The sequence below is a fragment of the Amblyomma maculatum genome, chromosome 1, assembly GCF_055883805.1.
Source record: "Amblyomma maculatum isolate TAMU_Amacu chromosome 1, ASM5588380v1, whole genome shotgun sequence".
NCBI lineage: Eukaryota > Metazoa > Arthropoda > Arachnida > Ixodida > Ixodidae > Amblyomma > Amblyomma maculatum.
Genome location: NC_139344.1, coordinates 274,235,021 through 274,251,555, shown reverse-complemented (window position 1 = coordinate 274,251,555; position 16,535 = coordinate 274,235,021). Strand labels below are relative to the sequence as shown.

The window sequence follows — 16,535 nt, the reverse complement described above, 5'->3', positions numbered from 1 at the left end:
TACGTTGTACCTTTCTCGCCTCTGTTCGAAAAAGAATGCCGCACATTTGCAGCTACACAGTGCGCATATCGCAGTCTTTTTCAAACAATAAAGTTGTCAGAAATGCCGACTTTGAATGTTACCAGCGGCTTATGCGCTTTTTATCGCTTTCAGTCGTTCATCCTAAATTTATCGGTTTATGACTACATTCCAACGTTTTCCCCCTGAAACGAGGCCAGTAACGGTGCTTAAAGTTCACAACTTTTTCTCGCGCATGGTCAAAATTGTGCTCCTTCCCATAATCCCTAGCGTTTCACGACTGATGTTCACGAAATCGGTACACAGGGTGGTGCAGTGGTAAGACACCCGACTACTGTGCCGGAGTTCCCGGGTTCGAACCCGACCGCGGCGGTTGTGTCTCGATGGAGGCGAAACGAAGAGGCGTCCGTGTGCTGTGCGATGTCAGCGCACGTTAAAGATCCCCAGGTGGTCGAAATTACTCCGTAGCCCTCCACTACGGCTCCTCTTTCTCTCTTTCCACTTTCACTCCCACCTTCCTCCCTTCCCTTACGGCGCGGTTCGGGTGTCCACAGAGCAAGTGTGACAGTTACTGCGCCTTTCCCTTCCTGTGAACCAATTATTATTATTATTATTATGTCAATGCCACGTAAGAGTAAAAGAGACGCATGTACGCAGGGAGACTCCGGAGGCCCCCTGACGGTGCAAATGGACAACATCGACGTGATCACCGGCGTGGTGTCGTTCGGAAAGAAGTGCGCTCTCAAGGACGTGTACGGAGTGTACACCCGGGTCGGCCTGTTCGTGCCCTGGTTGTACGACCAGAGTCTGGAAGCCAAGTGCAAGCCTGCGATATACATGGGGCCCGGCTATCCGGACATCGAGACCACCACCGAGCCGGTGGTCGACAACCACATCTAGGAACATTCTGTACGGGCCCAGGCGCTGCGTAATTAACTGGAAACTTCTTCAAACTGAGAGAATTCGGTGAAACCGCGCGGCCTTCCTTCACTAATAGCATCAATTCCTGTGGTTTCCGAGGGAAACCTGGTGACCCTCTACAGTACGGAACAAATCGGCCGGCTCACGAACACTATTCGCCACACCCATTACAAAATTACTGTGCAACCGTTAATTGTTGCAGGCAAACAAGAAAGCTGCAGCTGTGAAGTGCGGAAGGCCGCTTCCAAAAACGCGCGTTTGGAGAAATTTCCAGTTCATTACGTCAAGCTCCTCGAGCGCTCATTCGCACCGGCGATTTCGAAGTGGATAGACAGAAACTATGGCCCAAACGGCCTCTCCTGGACAACTTGCACAGCTTTGCTGGTCTCAACGCCGGTGTCAGTGCAACGGTGATATTTTTGCAACGTCTTCTGAGGATCTAGCATAGTACAAGTCAGCCACTTAAACCGCCGATGCGAATGAGCCCTCACGGTGGTTTCTTACCTATTTGGTGATGTGCGTGTGTGCGAGGGAGGTTGATAACCGAGGTATTAATAGGTGCAGAGAATATGGAAGAGTGCAAAGCATGATCGAAGTGCGACGTCGACCAGTTATCGCTTCCTAACGCACTGCAACTTTTCTGATTAGAGACAAATTTTGCATGTCTGCTCCTATTTAAAAAAAGAAAAAGGAACAATATTCCAGCGCAGTGCGCGCGATAAGGATGGTCGGCACGCTACGTCAGGAGCTTCGAGCAGAGTGGTCTAACCGAAGACGAGTCTCTCTTCGGCCTAGAAAAAGAGCGCCTCACGACAGGGCTCACGAGTTTCGACGAAATAACCACCTTACAGGCACCGAAAAACTTAAAGCTCAAAATCACGCGTGCCATAGTTAGCGGTGATGAGCTATAAGGGGCATGGATCTCCGAGTGTTTTGTATCTAGTCAAACGTCCCCTTCGGTCGTTCACAGTGAAGGGGTCTCCTATACGGGCAATCAGTGCAAAAGACTGGTCGAGTGATGTTTTGGAGCTCAGTCCGAAACGCGAGTGAAATCTCGAGTCATAGCGAACGAATCACTCAGCATGAGAAAACAGATGCGTTTCCTAGCTACGAATCGCAAAGGTGGCCCCTGTCCACAAACCACCTTTCTCACCCAGAAAAGTCGCGCGCCAGTGACCGATTTTCTGTGCGCGACCTGCTTCAGTGCTCTCGATACGGCGTCCGTGCTGCCTACACTACGCAGCTGCAACCCATGTTCCTGGCACACGAGAGAACGGGCGGAAATTGGCAAAATTAGTGCGCATGCACGCGCCCAGGTGCGCTTCCGCGTGTCCTGTGCACAGAAGAGCACGTCGGTGAGCACGTGCAGACGTCGTGCTCTGGAATCAAGATTTAGCACTGTGATGGCACGTCGCTTGCTTCGCGCATATACATGCGTTGTTAACAATGAGCGTTCCCTAAATGGTGTCAAACTTCCTGCCGCTCCAAGATCTTTCTGTAGTCTGTGACGTTGTGTATTTGCTATATCATTGTGTGCAATGAAGGGACAGAGATAACCCGATAACGTGACGCCCAAAGTCGCCAGTGCAGGCTCAGCGGAAGTGAATTTTTAGAAAAAGGTTCTTTGACAATTTGCAGCCAGTCCTTTCTAATAGCCATATCATTTTTTAAAAAATAAAAAAAAAAAATGCGACTTCCCTCGGTGCTGCAGGTCAAGAAATTTCGACCGTCGCGCACCCTTTTCGAAAAGCGTGCGCCGCAAACATCCTCTTGGTGCCCGTGCCCCGCGATCGTCGAGGTCCCGCCCACGCCACCAGGCTGCGATGCTCGCCGAGAGGTCACGTGACGAGTGTGCAACTGAGTGGCGTGCTAAGGACGCGCGCTTTTCGAACAGGGAGTAAGAAGGCAAGATTTAGTACCAGCGCCCTGGGGCTCGTGCTTTAGAAATTCTAAGTGACCTGGCTACAGCTACAAGCAGGCTACAAAGTCCCATTTGCAAGCTGGCGCTTATGTGAAATATTGTGCCACTAATAGTTACAAATTTAACTACCTGAATTCAGTTATTCAGCTTACTAGTTAGAAACCACATAGATATCTCAAAAAGCCCTCCTTTTTTTTTTAATTCTTCTTCACCACCTGTGCTGAAACAATTGGTATAAACAGGGAACTTCGTGGTTTAAAAACAACCTAGGAGATAGCAGTTGTCAATGCACAGAAAGCAAGTATAAAAAGTGAGAGGATTGGCAGAGCTGAATGAGAGCAGTAGATGGAACAAGAGTTAAAATACTAATGGTTTCAAGAGGAGAAGTGTGGGATTTATATACACTGACTGCTCTGATCCAAAGAAGGGCTTATTGCCACAGATACACACCGAGCCACTGACTGCATGATCAAACTTAGCACACAGGAGGAGACCCTGAAATGAACTCTGTGCAGTGACTACTACACATGCATATGGCAGACATGCAGTTAGGTAAGCCAACCAACCTTGTGGTGAAACCACTACAAGACATGCAAAGTTCAGAAAGTGGCCTTCCATGCAAACTGAGCATCCAAGTCTACAATGGTACAGCCAAATGTGGCAAACATTAGTTATTCTCCTTTCCATACAGAGCTGCTCAAGGCCACGTTATTGTGCACAAATATTTTCGACTCGCTACAAACGGATACTATGTACAGCTTTGTGATGAATGTTACGAATGTTTGTTACTCCTGTTAACCGTTTGTGAAATGAAAAAGTTTAATTATTACTGAAGAAAGTTTTACAGATCATTAGCTGTTGTAGGAGGCACAGAAATCCGCACATCTTTTTTAAACCACGATACAGGGATGCAGAAGGCATTCATAAAAGTACTAGGAAAATACTTGGTGTGACAAGCAGCTGGCTTCAGGCTTTTTTAAGTCCCAAGATGTCAAAAACTGAAGGGTTACACCCTGCTAACAGCAGAGGAAAGCATCTGAATGTGACATGTCTGTGATGAACCATATTTAAGCTGTGCAAATTGAATGCAGTGCTCCAAGCATCACAATAGTTCCACTTTTGCACATGCATACATTCCAAGGCAACACACCCCTGTCAAGCAGCCAGTAGAGTATAGGGTTTGAAACAGTGATTACGTAAATGTGGTTTTCCTTTACTATGATCACATAACCACTGATGTTTCAGAAGATATTTGCAGGCTTCTATGAATTTGCTCTTAAGCTGCTAGTTCTTGGTAAATTTTTTGCCACGAACAGAAATCCTGAACGGTTCTGAAGCAAATAAACAAACTACCGATTCTACTGGCCTCAACTCACAGGGCTCTTGTGTTGGATCATGTGCACATGTAAGAAAAGACGCCTTGTTTTATAGCCATGCCAAAGAATTTACTGTTCCAAGATGACACGAAAAATAAAACAATACACCTGCTCCTGTACTTAACTACATTACCTGCCTTAAGCTTAGTAACAAATGTAATTGTGCTGCAAAGTAGCAGTAAAATATGTGGATAATAAATATATTTTTGTTTGTTAAAATAGCATCGAGTAAGATGTCAAAAATACATCAAAAATACAAACAACTTTGTCCAGCAACAACAAGCTTATCTGTTCATTGGCACATACAAAAAATATGGACTCTACTTCATGGTTAAGAAATCAAACAATAAACAAAGTGATTAATCACATGTTTAGACACACACACATACATACAATGCAGTTCAGCACACAACGGATTAATACTTGACATATGAAATGGCCAAGCAGAAATGTACATTTACCTTTAAAATCTGCATGTTAAAATATGTCTGGGGAAGTGTAAAGCAATTCCAAAAAAAGAAGCATGATAAAAATATCAACACTATAATGCCGCCAGAAGGAAAACGGAAATGTATGTTTGATCAGTGTGAAGCCTCAAAAACAAATGTGACCTTTCACTGTAAATCATGCTCTTAAAGAGGCAAGGACAACAAATTTCTGTTGATGGCATATGGCATATCAGGTTTAACGCCCCAAAGAGACATTGGCTATGATGGATGGCGTAGCAAAGGACTTCGGTTATTTCTGCCACCTGAGGTTCTTTGACATGCATAGACTTTGCTCTGTATATGGCGCTTTGTCTCCACTGAAACAAGGCCACTGGGCTGGGTGTCCTTGAGCCCAGAAGGCAAGCATCTCGCCACTGATTCACTATAGCAGCAGGGGGTGAATTTTTCTTTTCAGAATGGCATCACAAGAGATTCACCACGCTTGGTCTACATAAGAGTTTCTTTCCAAAGTAGTTTCAGCTTAAGAACCCAAATAATGGCCATTGTATGCAAAGGGCTGAGGTGTCTAGAGGCATGCATGGCTGCGATAAAACTGCATTTTGTTCCCTCATTTCATCCTGTGACACATAACAGCCATTGCTCAGTCACTGAAACACCAAGCAATTTTTATGTAAATTGTTTAGAGTGTAGGCAAATTCAATGCGGAGTTCTAAGTTTTAAATTTCATGTTCCTACCTCTTTAAGGCAAGAACTAGGTACTAACATTCAACTAAAACAATATAAAAAATGTACATGGCCATTTGCATAAAAAAAAGATCTATGCAACAACAGGAATGTCTGCAAGACTACAAAATTGATAACTGCACATAAGCTCACTGAACAAAATGGGCACATTTAAAAAGCTGCAATATTGTGCCAAGATTCATGTTATTAAAAGATCAGTTCCATCTGGTTACAAGTGCTGCAATGTTAACAGTCAACACCTCTTTATTTTTGTTGTTGAAACTCAATTTCTTGGAGGCACCTCAAAAAAAAAAAAAAAAAAAGCACGACGCTAGTATTTCTTACCCTTCATAACAAAATTTAATTTAGAGCTGTATACCAGAAAGTACAGCTATTCCAGCCATGGATTTGCTGGAAGCATGAATATTTCCCATAAGGATATTTTAACTATTTGACGTTAATCAAGACCTACAATTTGAGAGGTCTTCTGCGTGACAGAAGATGCGCTCACAAGCTTCAGCCACTACAAGCAAAGTTAATACTTTTTCTTGACCAAATGGTGAAAATGGGGTAACTAGAAGTTCTGTGCGCTTTCAAGGGTGTCTATTTCAGAAACAAATGTAGCAAGAAGTGGGTTAGGAGCATAGCTATACTTGCAGCTCTCACTCTTTAGGCAGCAACTGATTAGAAACTGGCTGCATATTATGTGTGTGCAGAAATAATATGAAGATGAGCATCTTTAGTACGAATCGTTAAAAGAAATTAAAAGAGCATACACATTTTAAGCCTTCCTACACAAAAGTCGACAAATAATTGCAAAAATAGCAGGTTGTACAAGTGGCCAATTAGCAGCTCATGTTACTATTCCAAAGACATAGCATTCACATTTAATGCAAGCTGCAGGAGCAATGAGAAGCTGGGTAAGCTCCTCTAAATGCACTGTACACAAGAATGTATGAAAAGTTTTCAGTCCACCGACAGTCAACATGTGGTTTATAACTTCATAACTCTTCACATCCATGACATCCCTTTGGAATGTTCAACCAACAAGCTTGGCTTTTAGTTCTTTAAAGCTTGTTATTTACCAGCAAGCCACTTAAATGGCAGTCATTTCCATTGCGTCAAAGAAAATAATATGTCGTCTAGTATAAAGAGTTTACTGCAACAGAGTGCATTAACCATTGACATCTCTGTCAAAGAGATTGTTTTTATTCCACTAAAAATAACAAACAAAACTGCAGATAGCTTCAGCAGATTGTGCCGTTCACAAGAGGACTCTGCTAACAAGGTAAATGAAAAACTGTAGTCTTAGCTTACAACAAATTGCATTAAAATTTTTACACGAACAGGCATCGTATTTTGCATAGGACCACTTTGTACGACAATGTGACGGGCAGCAAGCCAGTGCATAAGTGGCATTTTGTACTGGTATCACGTCCTATGCAAAGCAATTGAATGTGATGCAAAGCTTGCCACATGACTCAAAAAACAAATACAAAAGCATGCCAACACAACGCTGAACTTAGTTGCAACAGGTCTGAGAAAATGAGATAGAGATAGTAACAAGAGTCTCGAGGGTTTGGTGTTCAACACAAAGTTCTCATTTCTGCTCCAAGTTTTAGCCAACCAACCATAGCAGCCATTTAAAACTGTTCACTGTGCAGCAGCACTGCTTTCCAAAGGCAAGGTACTCTACAATTGCCACTGTCTATCAGGTAAAACAGTGCAGAACTTGCACAGGTCTACTGCTTACATGACAACCACATAGTTTGTACAGACAGCAAGGCCATCACAAGTCACTCGATAGTAACTGCTGTGACAAAGGTACTATGCATACATTTAGAAAGAAAGCCAAATATATGCATGTGGCAGTATTACACACCATGCTCTCAATGTCACAGACACATATGGTTGCACAAAAAATATAAAATGCAATGGAGCAATAAGAATGTAAGCAGATTCCCTTACTTTTCCACCACTAAAATCTTAACAAAGTGTGCAAATTAGAAATCAATACTTTTACGCACCACAGTATGTCGGGTGCTGATAGAATTTCCATAGACCATAGCAGTATACTGTGAAGTGTTGCCATTCCACTGTTATGAACACAAGTCATAGCTCGGCATTGGCAATAGAGCATCCGAACCACAACACCTCTTTACAAGATAAAACAGCTTCCTTGCATTAACATCGAAGGTCAAATGACCTCGAGTCACTGTTCTACAGCAATTTATATACAGGTTGCAGCCAAAATCAGGCCTCTACATTATTAACTATTAGCTTTGTTCATAACAGGGGGAATATATCTTCCAATGCCCTCAGAAAATGCATTGCCTGCACCAACAGAAACACTAATTTTGAATATTACATATTTATAATACAGAAGCTTAGCCCACTTCATTTATATCAGCTTTGCATGTGCTAACAAAAGCATTTAGTATAATTGAGCATGGCTGGATTTAGGGGTCAATGTTGGAGGGAGCAGTCCCATGATTTTTTGGTCTTTTCTTTGCTTTCACTGAAGAAATGGTGTTCAGCATGGTTTTCCAGTGTAAAATTTCTTGCTTGGGCAAGCCAACCCCCTTAAATCCGTGCCTGTAACTCTGCCTTATCTGGAAAGGAACAGAATAAGGAATCTACTCATGTAGAAAACAATTCACCGTGGAATGGGTACATCTACTGGGCAAAAGACTATTTAAAATAGTAAGATTCTAGCTCTAATCCATCCCCTATCTTACTGCAACAACCAGAGCTCATGAGAGCTGTTCAGGTTTGCCAAAGATACTACTAGACTTGCAGGGAACCAGATATTTAAATCATTCATTAGGTGAAATAAAAAAAAAAATCTTTGCGGGGCACCCAAGTGAAGAGTGTGAAATCCCTCATCCCGTTTACTCAACAGACCAACATGGCAACTGCACCGAGGTTTGTAAAAGCTTCAGCAATGGCTGCAGCTTTTAACTGTCCAACAAGATTGGAAGGACAGGGGCTCACTGAGAAGTGACAACCCAGCTTGCAGGCACCCACTGGGGATCTGCTTCCACAGCTTTCACAGCTGCCATCAGTTGGTAGAAGGCACGAGGAAGGTCCTCGTTCACTATGGTCAGATCAAACATGTGACCGTACAGGAAGTCCATCTTGTGGCCCAAATACACAATGTCATGGAATTCATCATCCTGGAAAACAAGAGTCATCAGCAAAATGCAAGTGGCACATGATGCAGCACTTTCCTGATGGAACCCAGGAAGTTGGAAAGCTGCTACAAACATGCCCTCCCCTTCCCACTAGCTCGTTGAAGGGCAAGGATCAAAAGCATCCAGAGGACCACATGCTAGCCTAAGACAAAAAAAAAAAAAAAAAAAAAGAATGAAGCTTTCGTTCAAAGTACAGCTGGATGAGTGAGCAGGATAACCAAATGAAGATCAAAGAAACAACAGGCCTTAAACTCAGCTATAGAGATGGGCGAGAAAGGCATGCTTTGTATTAAAAATGAGTTAATAGAAGGAATTTCATATTGGCAATAAAAATAAACCAGTTTTCTCTAGGTAAAGCTGATGCTAACTCAATGCACTTGAAAATATCCTCTACAAAGTGCATGACATGTTAGGTCAGGCTAGGCTCAAAATGCTGGAGAAACAGTTGGGATTGACATACACAGATTCAAAGCCTAAGTTATATTTTAAAACTGATAAAATTAACTTTAGTGCACATACAGCAAGTACACATTTCTTCAAAACCAGAAGGCAGAGTGACAGTGACAATGATTAGTACCAGTGTTTGATTTTTACCAAATGGGTCAAAGCAAGGCTGAAGGTACCTGTAGGAAATGCTCAATACTACTAGGTGCTAAAGACAATTTCTAAGCTTTATACTTGTGCAGCCCACTCAAAAATGCCTTGTTTAATACTACACCTCTTAAGCAAGATGCAATGTAGGGCCAGTTGGTACTAATCATTAATGCATAAAATATGCCCAGGCACAGCTCTTACTCTCAATTAGTTTAGTTTGTTTGAACGCTAAGCACACCTACACAAAAAAAAAAATATAGAAAACATGCATATTACAGCTATGTAAAAAGCCTTCCAGAAGACTGACAGTGAAATAGTGTTTTCTGAGAAAGCATGAAAGCCTTCAAACTAAAAGATAGGACAGAACTGGCAGAGCTATTATAAGGCATAAAGTGTCAGAAATAAGGAAGTATAACACTGAGAGAATTAAGCATACTCTAAAGAACAGCGACAGACAAAATGATGAAGAGGAAATAGGGATAGGCAAAAATCTGATGCATGCGCTAAGAGACAATGCGGGCAATGTCACTACCAATAAGGATAAGATAGTCAAAGTAGCTGAGAAGTTCTATACGGACCTATACAGTAACCAGGATGGTAATGAGAATAGAAGTAGCACAGAACAATCAAATGTCCCATTGATAGCAAAGTAGTTAGTAAAAGAAAGCATCAGAAGCAAAGAAAAGGAAATGGCTAGGGAGGACCGGGTATCTACAGATTTGTTGAAAGACTATGGAGAGATTGTGCTAGAAAAACTGGCCCCCCTGTACACGCAATGCATGAAGACCTCAACAGTACAAGGGTGGAATAATGTAACGATTCTATTCCATCCAAAACTATCCCATTCCATCACCTTCTCTGCCACTGGCCAGTTAAAATTTCAATCTGTGCATAATAAGGTTGTGTTGCAGGACGTCACAGAATGTCACAAGTAAGTTCCTGTAGTCGTCACCTAATACGCAATTTTGACATCATCGCCGAGGGAATGGAATAGATTTTGGAATCGCTATATTATTCCAAGCAAAGAATCATGCAAGAATGCCAACAGTACTTAATCGATAAGAAAGCGGATGTCTAAGGAATTGAAAAATTAGACCAATCACCTTACCACTTGTTACAAGATATTTAATAAGGTGCTAACATAATCAGGGCAACTGTAGTTTTCAATCAACCGAAGGATCAGGCAAGATTTTCTCAAGGCTATTATACAATGAATCATATCCACACTATCAACAAGAAGTAAGAAAATGCTCAAAATTTAACCAACCCTTATACATCCATAAATTACAAAAAATTACAAGTATCACTAGCCTATGTGCGGAAATTCGGAAGCATTAAGAGTTCCAGGCATAGTTCTGTTAGGGGCTTGTTCAGCATTTTGTAGCTTTTCTGGCATGTACAAGTTTACTTTATGCTACTTAAATTATTTTACCAGTGTTCAATTTATCTTTTTTTTCCTCCACAAAATTCCGAGCAAGTGCCCCCCGCGAGTAAGTTGAAATTACTGGCAAAGTAGAGTGGGGGAGGAATGGCATTGAAATTCAAAATGCTGACGACAAAACTTTCCCACCAGAAAAAAAAAAAAGAGAAAAAGACAAAGAGAACAAAGCACAGTGCACATGGATTTAAACTTTTATTGATCTGTGACCAGACTGATCGGGCTTAGAGGTGTCCACCGAAATGTCGGTGCTCTGTTGCCAAGTGTTCCCGCTGCTATGCCGCCTTGAACAGATTGGTGCACCGCCGCCGAAGTTTCATTTCGGCGAGCTATTTGAATATGTTAGAAATTGTCTTATATTTAATTTTGGCACCCGGCTATCTTTGCCGTGCAAGCATCGGATCGCTCACCGTGCTCTACTGACAGACTCCGTTGGCCTGTGTGTTTTGGGCATGAGGGCATCCAGTCGAGTCGGCACCGTGAGGGTGCCGTTTTGTTTGATCTTTTTGAGAGTTGATTCATTTGAATCCTTGCAGTGGATGTGGCTAGTGAGTTTTGCCTGAGCGTGGTGCAGGATAAAAGCAGAGAAAGGAGGTGGTGGGCGCTTTGCCGGAGTGGTGCAGAAATCTGAAATTACCTAGCAGTGAAGTTAGGGGAGGGCCCCTACACAGGTGGGGGCACTTGCTCACAATTTTAAGGCAGTTTTTTATTTTCTCTTTAATTATTTTTATTTTCTTCTTTTGTTTATTTTTTTACTTACATACTTCTTTTCCATTTATTATCAGTATTTTTTTTTTCTTTCCTTTCCAAGAAATCGAGCAACATCTATGCATGGCTGATATCACGTCTTTTCCCCGGACTCAGATGAAGGGATCTTCAGTGTGTTTTGATGGTGCTTACCATATGAACAGGTTTTATGCACCGGTGCGACTGGACTGGTGTGCAATACTTTTCAGTAAAAAAATAATGCTTGCTAGGAGATGGCTGCTTGTATATTGGGAAGATTGTGTGGTACTCATAGCAAGAGCTATATATATATATATATATATACTTTCAGCCCCACAACTAGCAATGAATTCCAGGTTCACAGTCTGAATCAATTGCTAAAGAGGCCTTTTCAAGATCAGACCAAGTATAGCAATAATCGAAGAAAATAACTGAATTTATTTAAATTAGACCTTTGAATTTAGACCTTTTGAATTAGACCTTGAATTTATTTACATTAGACATTTGTGTAACCTTTACCAATTAACTCAGCCATACCCACTAGCAATTTTAAAATTGCAATACTTTCCAACGAATACAAGAAAACAACAGAAAGAAGACACACCTGTAAATCAATGTGTCACAACCAGCGAGCCTAAAAAATTGATCTACGCTTTGTATTACACGTGACAACAAGGATTCAAATGCCAGTATATGAATAGAAAAGTTAATACTATGTTCCAGTGATTCAGCAATGACAGCCTCTTGTGAAACAAGCAAACAACCTTCCCAACAGACTTATCCCAATCTACATCATCCGAGCACGTTTTTCTGGACTGATGGGCAAAACACCACATACTAAGGGTGCTCGAAAGAGTAAAGGCTAGGGCACAGTCATGTGTCTCTACACCAGAGAAGAAAGGCGGCTGGGAGCACTCATCACTATTAAAACCTGTTCAAAAATTAAAATGGACGATTTTGCTTACTGGATAACGCCCCTTGATGTGACACTGTTTACACCATGCAGAGGTCCATTCCCCGTACGCAGAAATCTTTATGCACACAAGTATACGCACCGTGAACCCTCGCGAACAGTTTTCATCGAATGTAGACCGTGCGCAGGCTTTATTCCTTGTCTCCTTCAAGATCTCGATGCTTGGTGGCTTGATAAAAATGACAAATGGCTTCAGCTCAGCTGTTCTCAGCATTTTGAGAGCCTGCAAAAGGAACAGTAGTACGGTCGGTGCTGTGAGAGAAACTGCTGCAAAAATTGCACTTGCACACTCCACAGGTCTACAAAAAATTACACCGTACATTCCGGAGGCATTAAATGCAGCTGAAGCCTTTGTGTTATCATGTGATCAAATTTTACAGTAAAACCTCGTTAATTTGACCTCCGTTAATTCGGAAAATTCCAACAGCCGGCTTGTTTCCGGCCAGCGCCCACATAACTATATAGAGTCGGGCGTTCAATAATTTGAACGCTGCTACTATCCCGTGCCGGTTAATTTGGCCCAGCTTCCACGACACAGGCGTGCCAAAGCATGACTTTTACAGCAAATAATCACAAAAATATACTTCCAGAAGCCCGAAATGCACGATGAATTGCAACACACTCATGACTTGCTTTTCAGTTTCTGAAAGCCCACCAGTCAGAGCCGGCAGAGATTATTGGCTGCAGGTCAGTCAACTAGCCGAGCTACCAATCGTTTCGGACGCTGACTGGCCTGCGTGCGCACTTTGTTGGCGGAGTTCGTTCACATGGCTTCGTTCTCCAGCACACAGAGGCTACGCGCTTGTCTCGCTTTGTTTGTTGTGTGTGGTTCCACATATGCATCGCTTGGTAGGTCCATTCTTGTCAAGCACAGTTCTGCTAGAACTCGGCAACATCATGGCTACTCTGAAGAGACCAAATACTGCCCAGTGAACGAGTTGGCCACAAAAGTGGAAATCTTGAATGCCTTGAAAGAGAGGCTCTCATGCCAAGAAGTTATGCGCAAATACAACATGAAGAGCACTTTGTCAGTGTACGTGAAGATGGAATCAGATTATGCAGCCATACGAGAGTGAAAAGTTTGACAAGAGGCGAAAGCATCTGCAAACAGCAGCACATCCCGAGGTGGAGGACGCCGTCCTGCGATGAATTGGTGACTCTCGTAGCACATTGCTGCCCTTAAGCGGCGCAATAGTTTGAGCGCATGCTGAAAGGTTTACCCTGAAGATTGGGGTTACTACTTTTAAAGCGTCTGATGGTAGGCAGAGTCATTTTATTTATTTATTTATTTCCAATACCTCAAGGGTCCTTGGGTGAGGGCTTTACATCAGGGGTTTTAAGGAGAGACACGGACTTGTATTCAAAGTGTGTGCGGAGAAAAAGCTGCCGTCGATGACGTCACTGAGAACTGAAAAGCTGAAGAGCTCCGCGAGCATACTGCTGCACTTGCCGAAAAATATTTTCAATGCCGACGAAACTGCGCTTTCTTTCAAGTCATTACCAAACAAAACTATCGCAATTTAGGGGAATCCCTGTATCAGCGGCAAATGCAGCAAAGAATGAGTGATGAAAACCTAGATGTTTTAAAAATTCAAGAAGCCTTCCGGTTAACTATTAAGCGAACCGTAAGGCATGGATGACCGCAGAGATATTTAGGAAATGGCTACACAAGCTGGACCATCGGTTCCAAGCGAACGCCAGGAAGGTGGTGAACCCCGCTACAGTAAACTCGGATATAGTAAAAACTCGGATATACAGTAGACTCTCTATAAACGGAAATCGGTTAAACGGAACAGATGCTTAAACGGAACAAACTCATCAAAGTTGGTTGGTTTTCTATCAACGCAATGTAAAAAAAATCTCGTTAATTGGAACTCAAGTTTTTCAACCATCGCATAAACGGAACCGAAAACAAACTCGAAACCAAAACTAGTTGGGCAAGTGCGGCGCCATCGCGGTGCGCATCACTGTCCCCCTTCCCCTCAACCTCCCCGACCTCCTGGCGGTTTCGGCAGTTTCGGCGTTTCAGGTTTTCTCGCACAGTGCGCCGCGTCGCTGCTTGCTGTCCCCCTTTATAGTAAAGACATTTTTGGTAAAAATCTGTTATAGTAAAGTGCGCCTCGCCGCCGTGACGACTCCCACGATACGACATAGAGGAGAAAACCTGGGCCAAGGGGTGCTGCGCCACTCTGTGCATCAGCGCCCTCCAAGGAGACCCCGTCAAAATCTCCGCACAGCGCGGCCGCGTCGTCTGCTCCTCGCCGCATCTAAAAGCTTGCTGTCGTCTGCTCCGCGCTGCTTTCCAGCACGTGTTTGCACGCACGCACTCGGTTGTTTCTCTCCTCCTCCGGCCGCGTTCTGGCCGCCGTCGCGCTCCAACAAACGGGGCGGAAAAAAGAAAAGGAAAAAGAAGAAAAGAACTGGAATGAAAAAGTGACGGCGTGCTTTTTCGCAAAACTCATGTTGAAACGGTAACGAGATGGTTGTCGGTTTTTTTTTTTTTTTTTTTTTTTTTTTTTTTTTTTAGGTATCTCGTACCGCTCGTATCTCGCACCTCTGTAACTTGCGGTGCCGCAGCAGCCATCATGGAACCAAGTCGGCCTCAAGAAACAGATACATGTCATTAATGCCATCACTTGGCGCTTATAAAGGAAAAACACGTCCGCCAATCGTTCTATCCTCATACGCGATCCTGCTTCGGGAGCTCAAAACTGCGCATTCACTAGAGGAGATGACTGAACTAGGAATTGCACAGCGTAGCTGTGGAATTAAGAAGACAAAGGTTTACTTGGAGGGATGTCCCCGCCTGCATAGAAAGTTGTCAGACATTTCCTCGCTCTTCGTCTCGTGGAGAGAGGAAATTGCCGCAAAAATGGCATGCCTCGGCTTCTCATCAGTGACCTAGGTCGTTAAGAAACCCCTCATTGTTAAAGGTAGATAGGTCATTGATTTCGGATGGCAGTGCCACAGCAGTGAACTCCCCCGACCGCTGTCAGCAAGAACCAAAGGGTAAGGCGGCATGCTTTGTGCCTTTGTAGGGAATGCGTCCTAAACGTGCCGAAAACAGGACCCATGGCGCCGGTAGCATCGCCTAAAACGTCTGTCCCCAAAGAGTTGAATAGGCCACTTTCAAGTGAGCAGTCGCAAATAGAAAGGAAGCTCCCCAACCAGCGCCCGGAGCACTCGTCGCTGTGTACACGCGTATCAATTATCAACGAGAAGGCTGGACCCTTCATTCTTTGAACAACATGGACAGAGACATCAAGAGGTGCCGCCTCAAGTCCTTCAAAATAGCTGTCGCTTGCCTCTGCCTTCGAGTAGCAAATCGAGTTCATGTTTTTGCTTTTTTTTTTTTTTTAATGTCTGAGCTTGCCACCAAGCACTCTTTGAAAACAATGTCCGCGGCGATCAATTAATCATAATTTCTCACTTTCGAAAGCACCAATAAAAAACGTGCCTCCAGCCAGCCTCTATGTCAGCCGGGGCACAGAAAAAAGCAAAAATAAGAAACCCCACTGGCAAAGAGCACCGGCTTTGAACGCGCAGACGCGCGACCATCTCCCCTCGTCCTCTCTCCTTCTCCCGTTCCGCGTGCACGTGCGGCTGCCTGTAGTACGCGCTGAGCGAGCGGGCTGCGCAGACTTCGGAGACAGCTGTGCGCAGCGCGGGCACGGAGGCGCATAGGTTTTGTAGTTCCTCTCCGCTCCGCTAGAAACCGAGCGCTGACGTCGTGGAGCAAACTCCAACTTTGATTCCCTATTGCCGCCCACGCACTACCTAGAATCGCGAGGCAAAGATTTTTTGTATTTGAAAAGAGAAAAATAACAAAGTGGCTTTGCCACCAGGCTTAGCAGCATTCAAGAGAAGCCTACTTTACGGAGGAATCTGAGCCGTGAGAGAAAGCACGCAGCGCGTAGGAAAAAAAAAAAGTAAAGCTGTCTACAAACATGGAAAGGAGGCGGCGCGGTCCGTTTAGAAAGTAAAAGAGTAAAAGTGCAGCAAGAAATATGGAAGGGGAAGAAACGGGCAAACATTCACAGCACTGTGCAGTATGAATCATGAGGCAGCGGAGGTAAGAAGTGGAGGTGCAGCGTGCGTAGTCTTGCAGCACTTGACTGCCATGCACATTTATCATTTATTGCCTTTTAAAAGACAAACAGCAAAAAGCGACACTGCGTTCGTTCAAGGCTTTGGTTTTCACA

The 16,535-nt window shown here is 43.6% G+C and overlaps 2 protein-coding genes across 9 annotated transcripts in view; one reads left to right on the top strand and one right to left on the bottom strand.

The window, feature by feature from the left end:
* The window catches only part of LOC146206585 (trypsin-1-like), a 76,822-nt gene extending 72,459 nt beyond the window's left edge, over window positions 1-4,363 (top strand). For both annotated transcript variants that reach the window (XM_084591324.1, XM_084591325.1), the window contains one exon: window positions 676-4,363. In XM_084591324.1, coding sequence (XP_084447450.1) covers window positions 676-918 — 243 coding nt within the window. In that variant the 3' untranslated portion in view covers window positions 919-4,363. The remainder of the gene's footprint in view (window positions 1-675) is intronic.
* Window positions 4,364-5,714: 1,351 nt separating this feature from the next.
* The window catches only part of metro (membrane palmitoylated protein 7-like protein metro), a 44,751-nt gene continuing 33,930 nt past the window's right edge, over window positions 5,715-16,535 (bottom strand). For 5 of the 7 annotated variants that reach the window (XM_084591318.1, XM_084591319.1, XM_084591323.1 and 2 more), the window contains 2 exons: window positions 12,416-12,556; window positions 7,882-8,584 (listed from right to left, as the gene is read on the bottom strand). In XM_084591318.1, coding sequence (XP_084447444.1) covers window positions 8,399-8,584; window positions 12,416-12,556 — 327 coding nt within the window. In that variant the 3' untranslated portion in view covers window positions 7,882-8,398. Of the gene's footprint in view, window positions 8,585-8,607; window positions 8,745-12,415; window positions 12,557-16,535 lie in introns of those variants that run through there. The other 2 variants (XM_084591320.1, XM_084591321.1) reach the window with 2 other exon arrangements.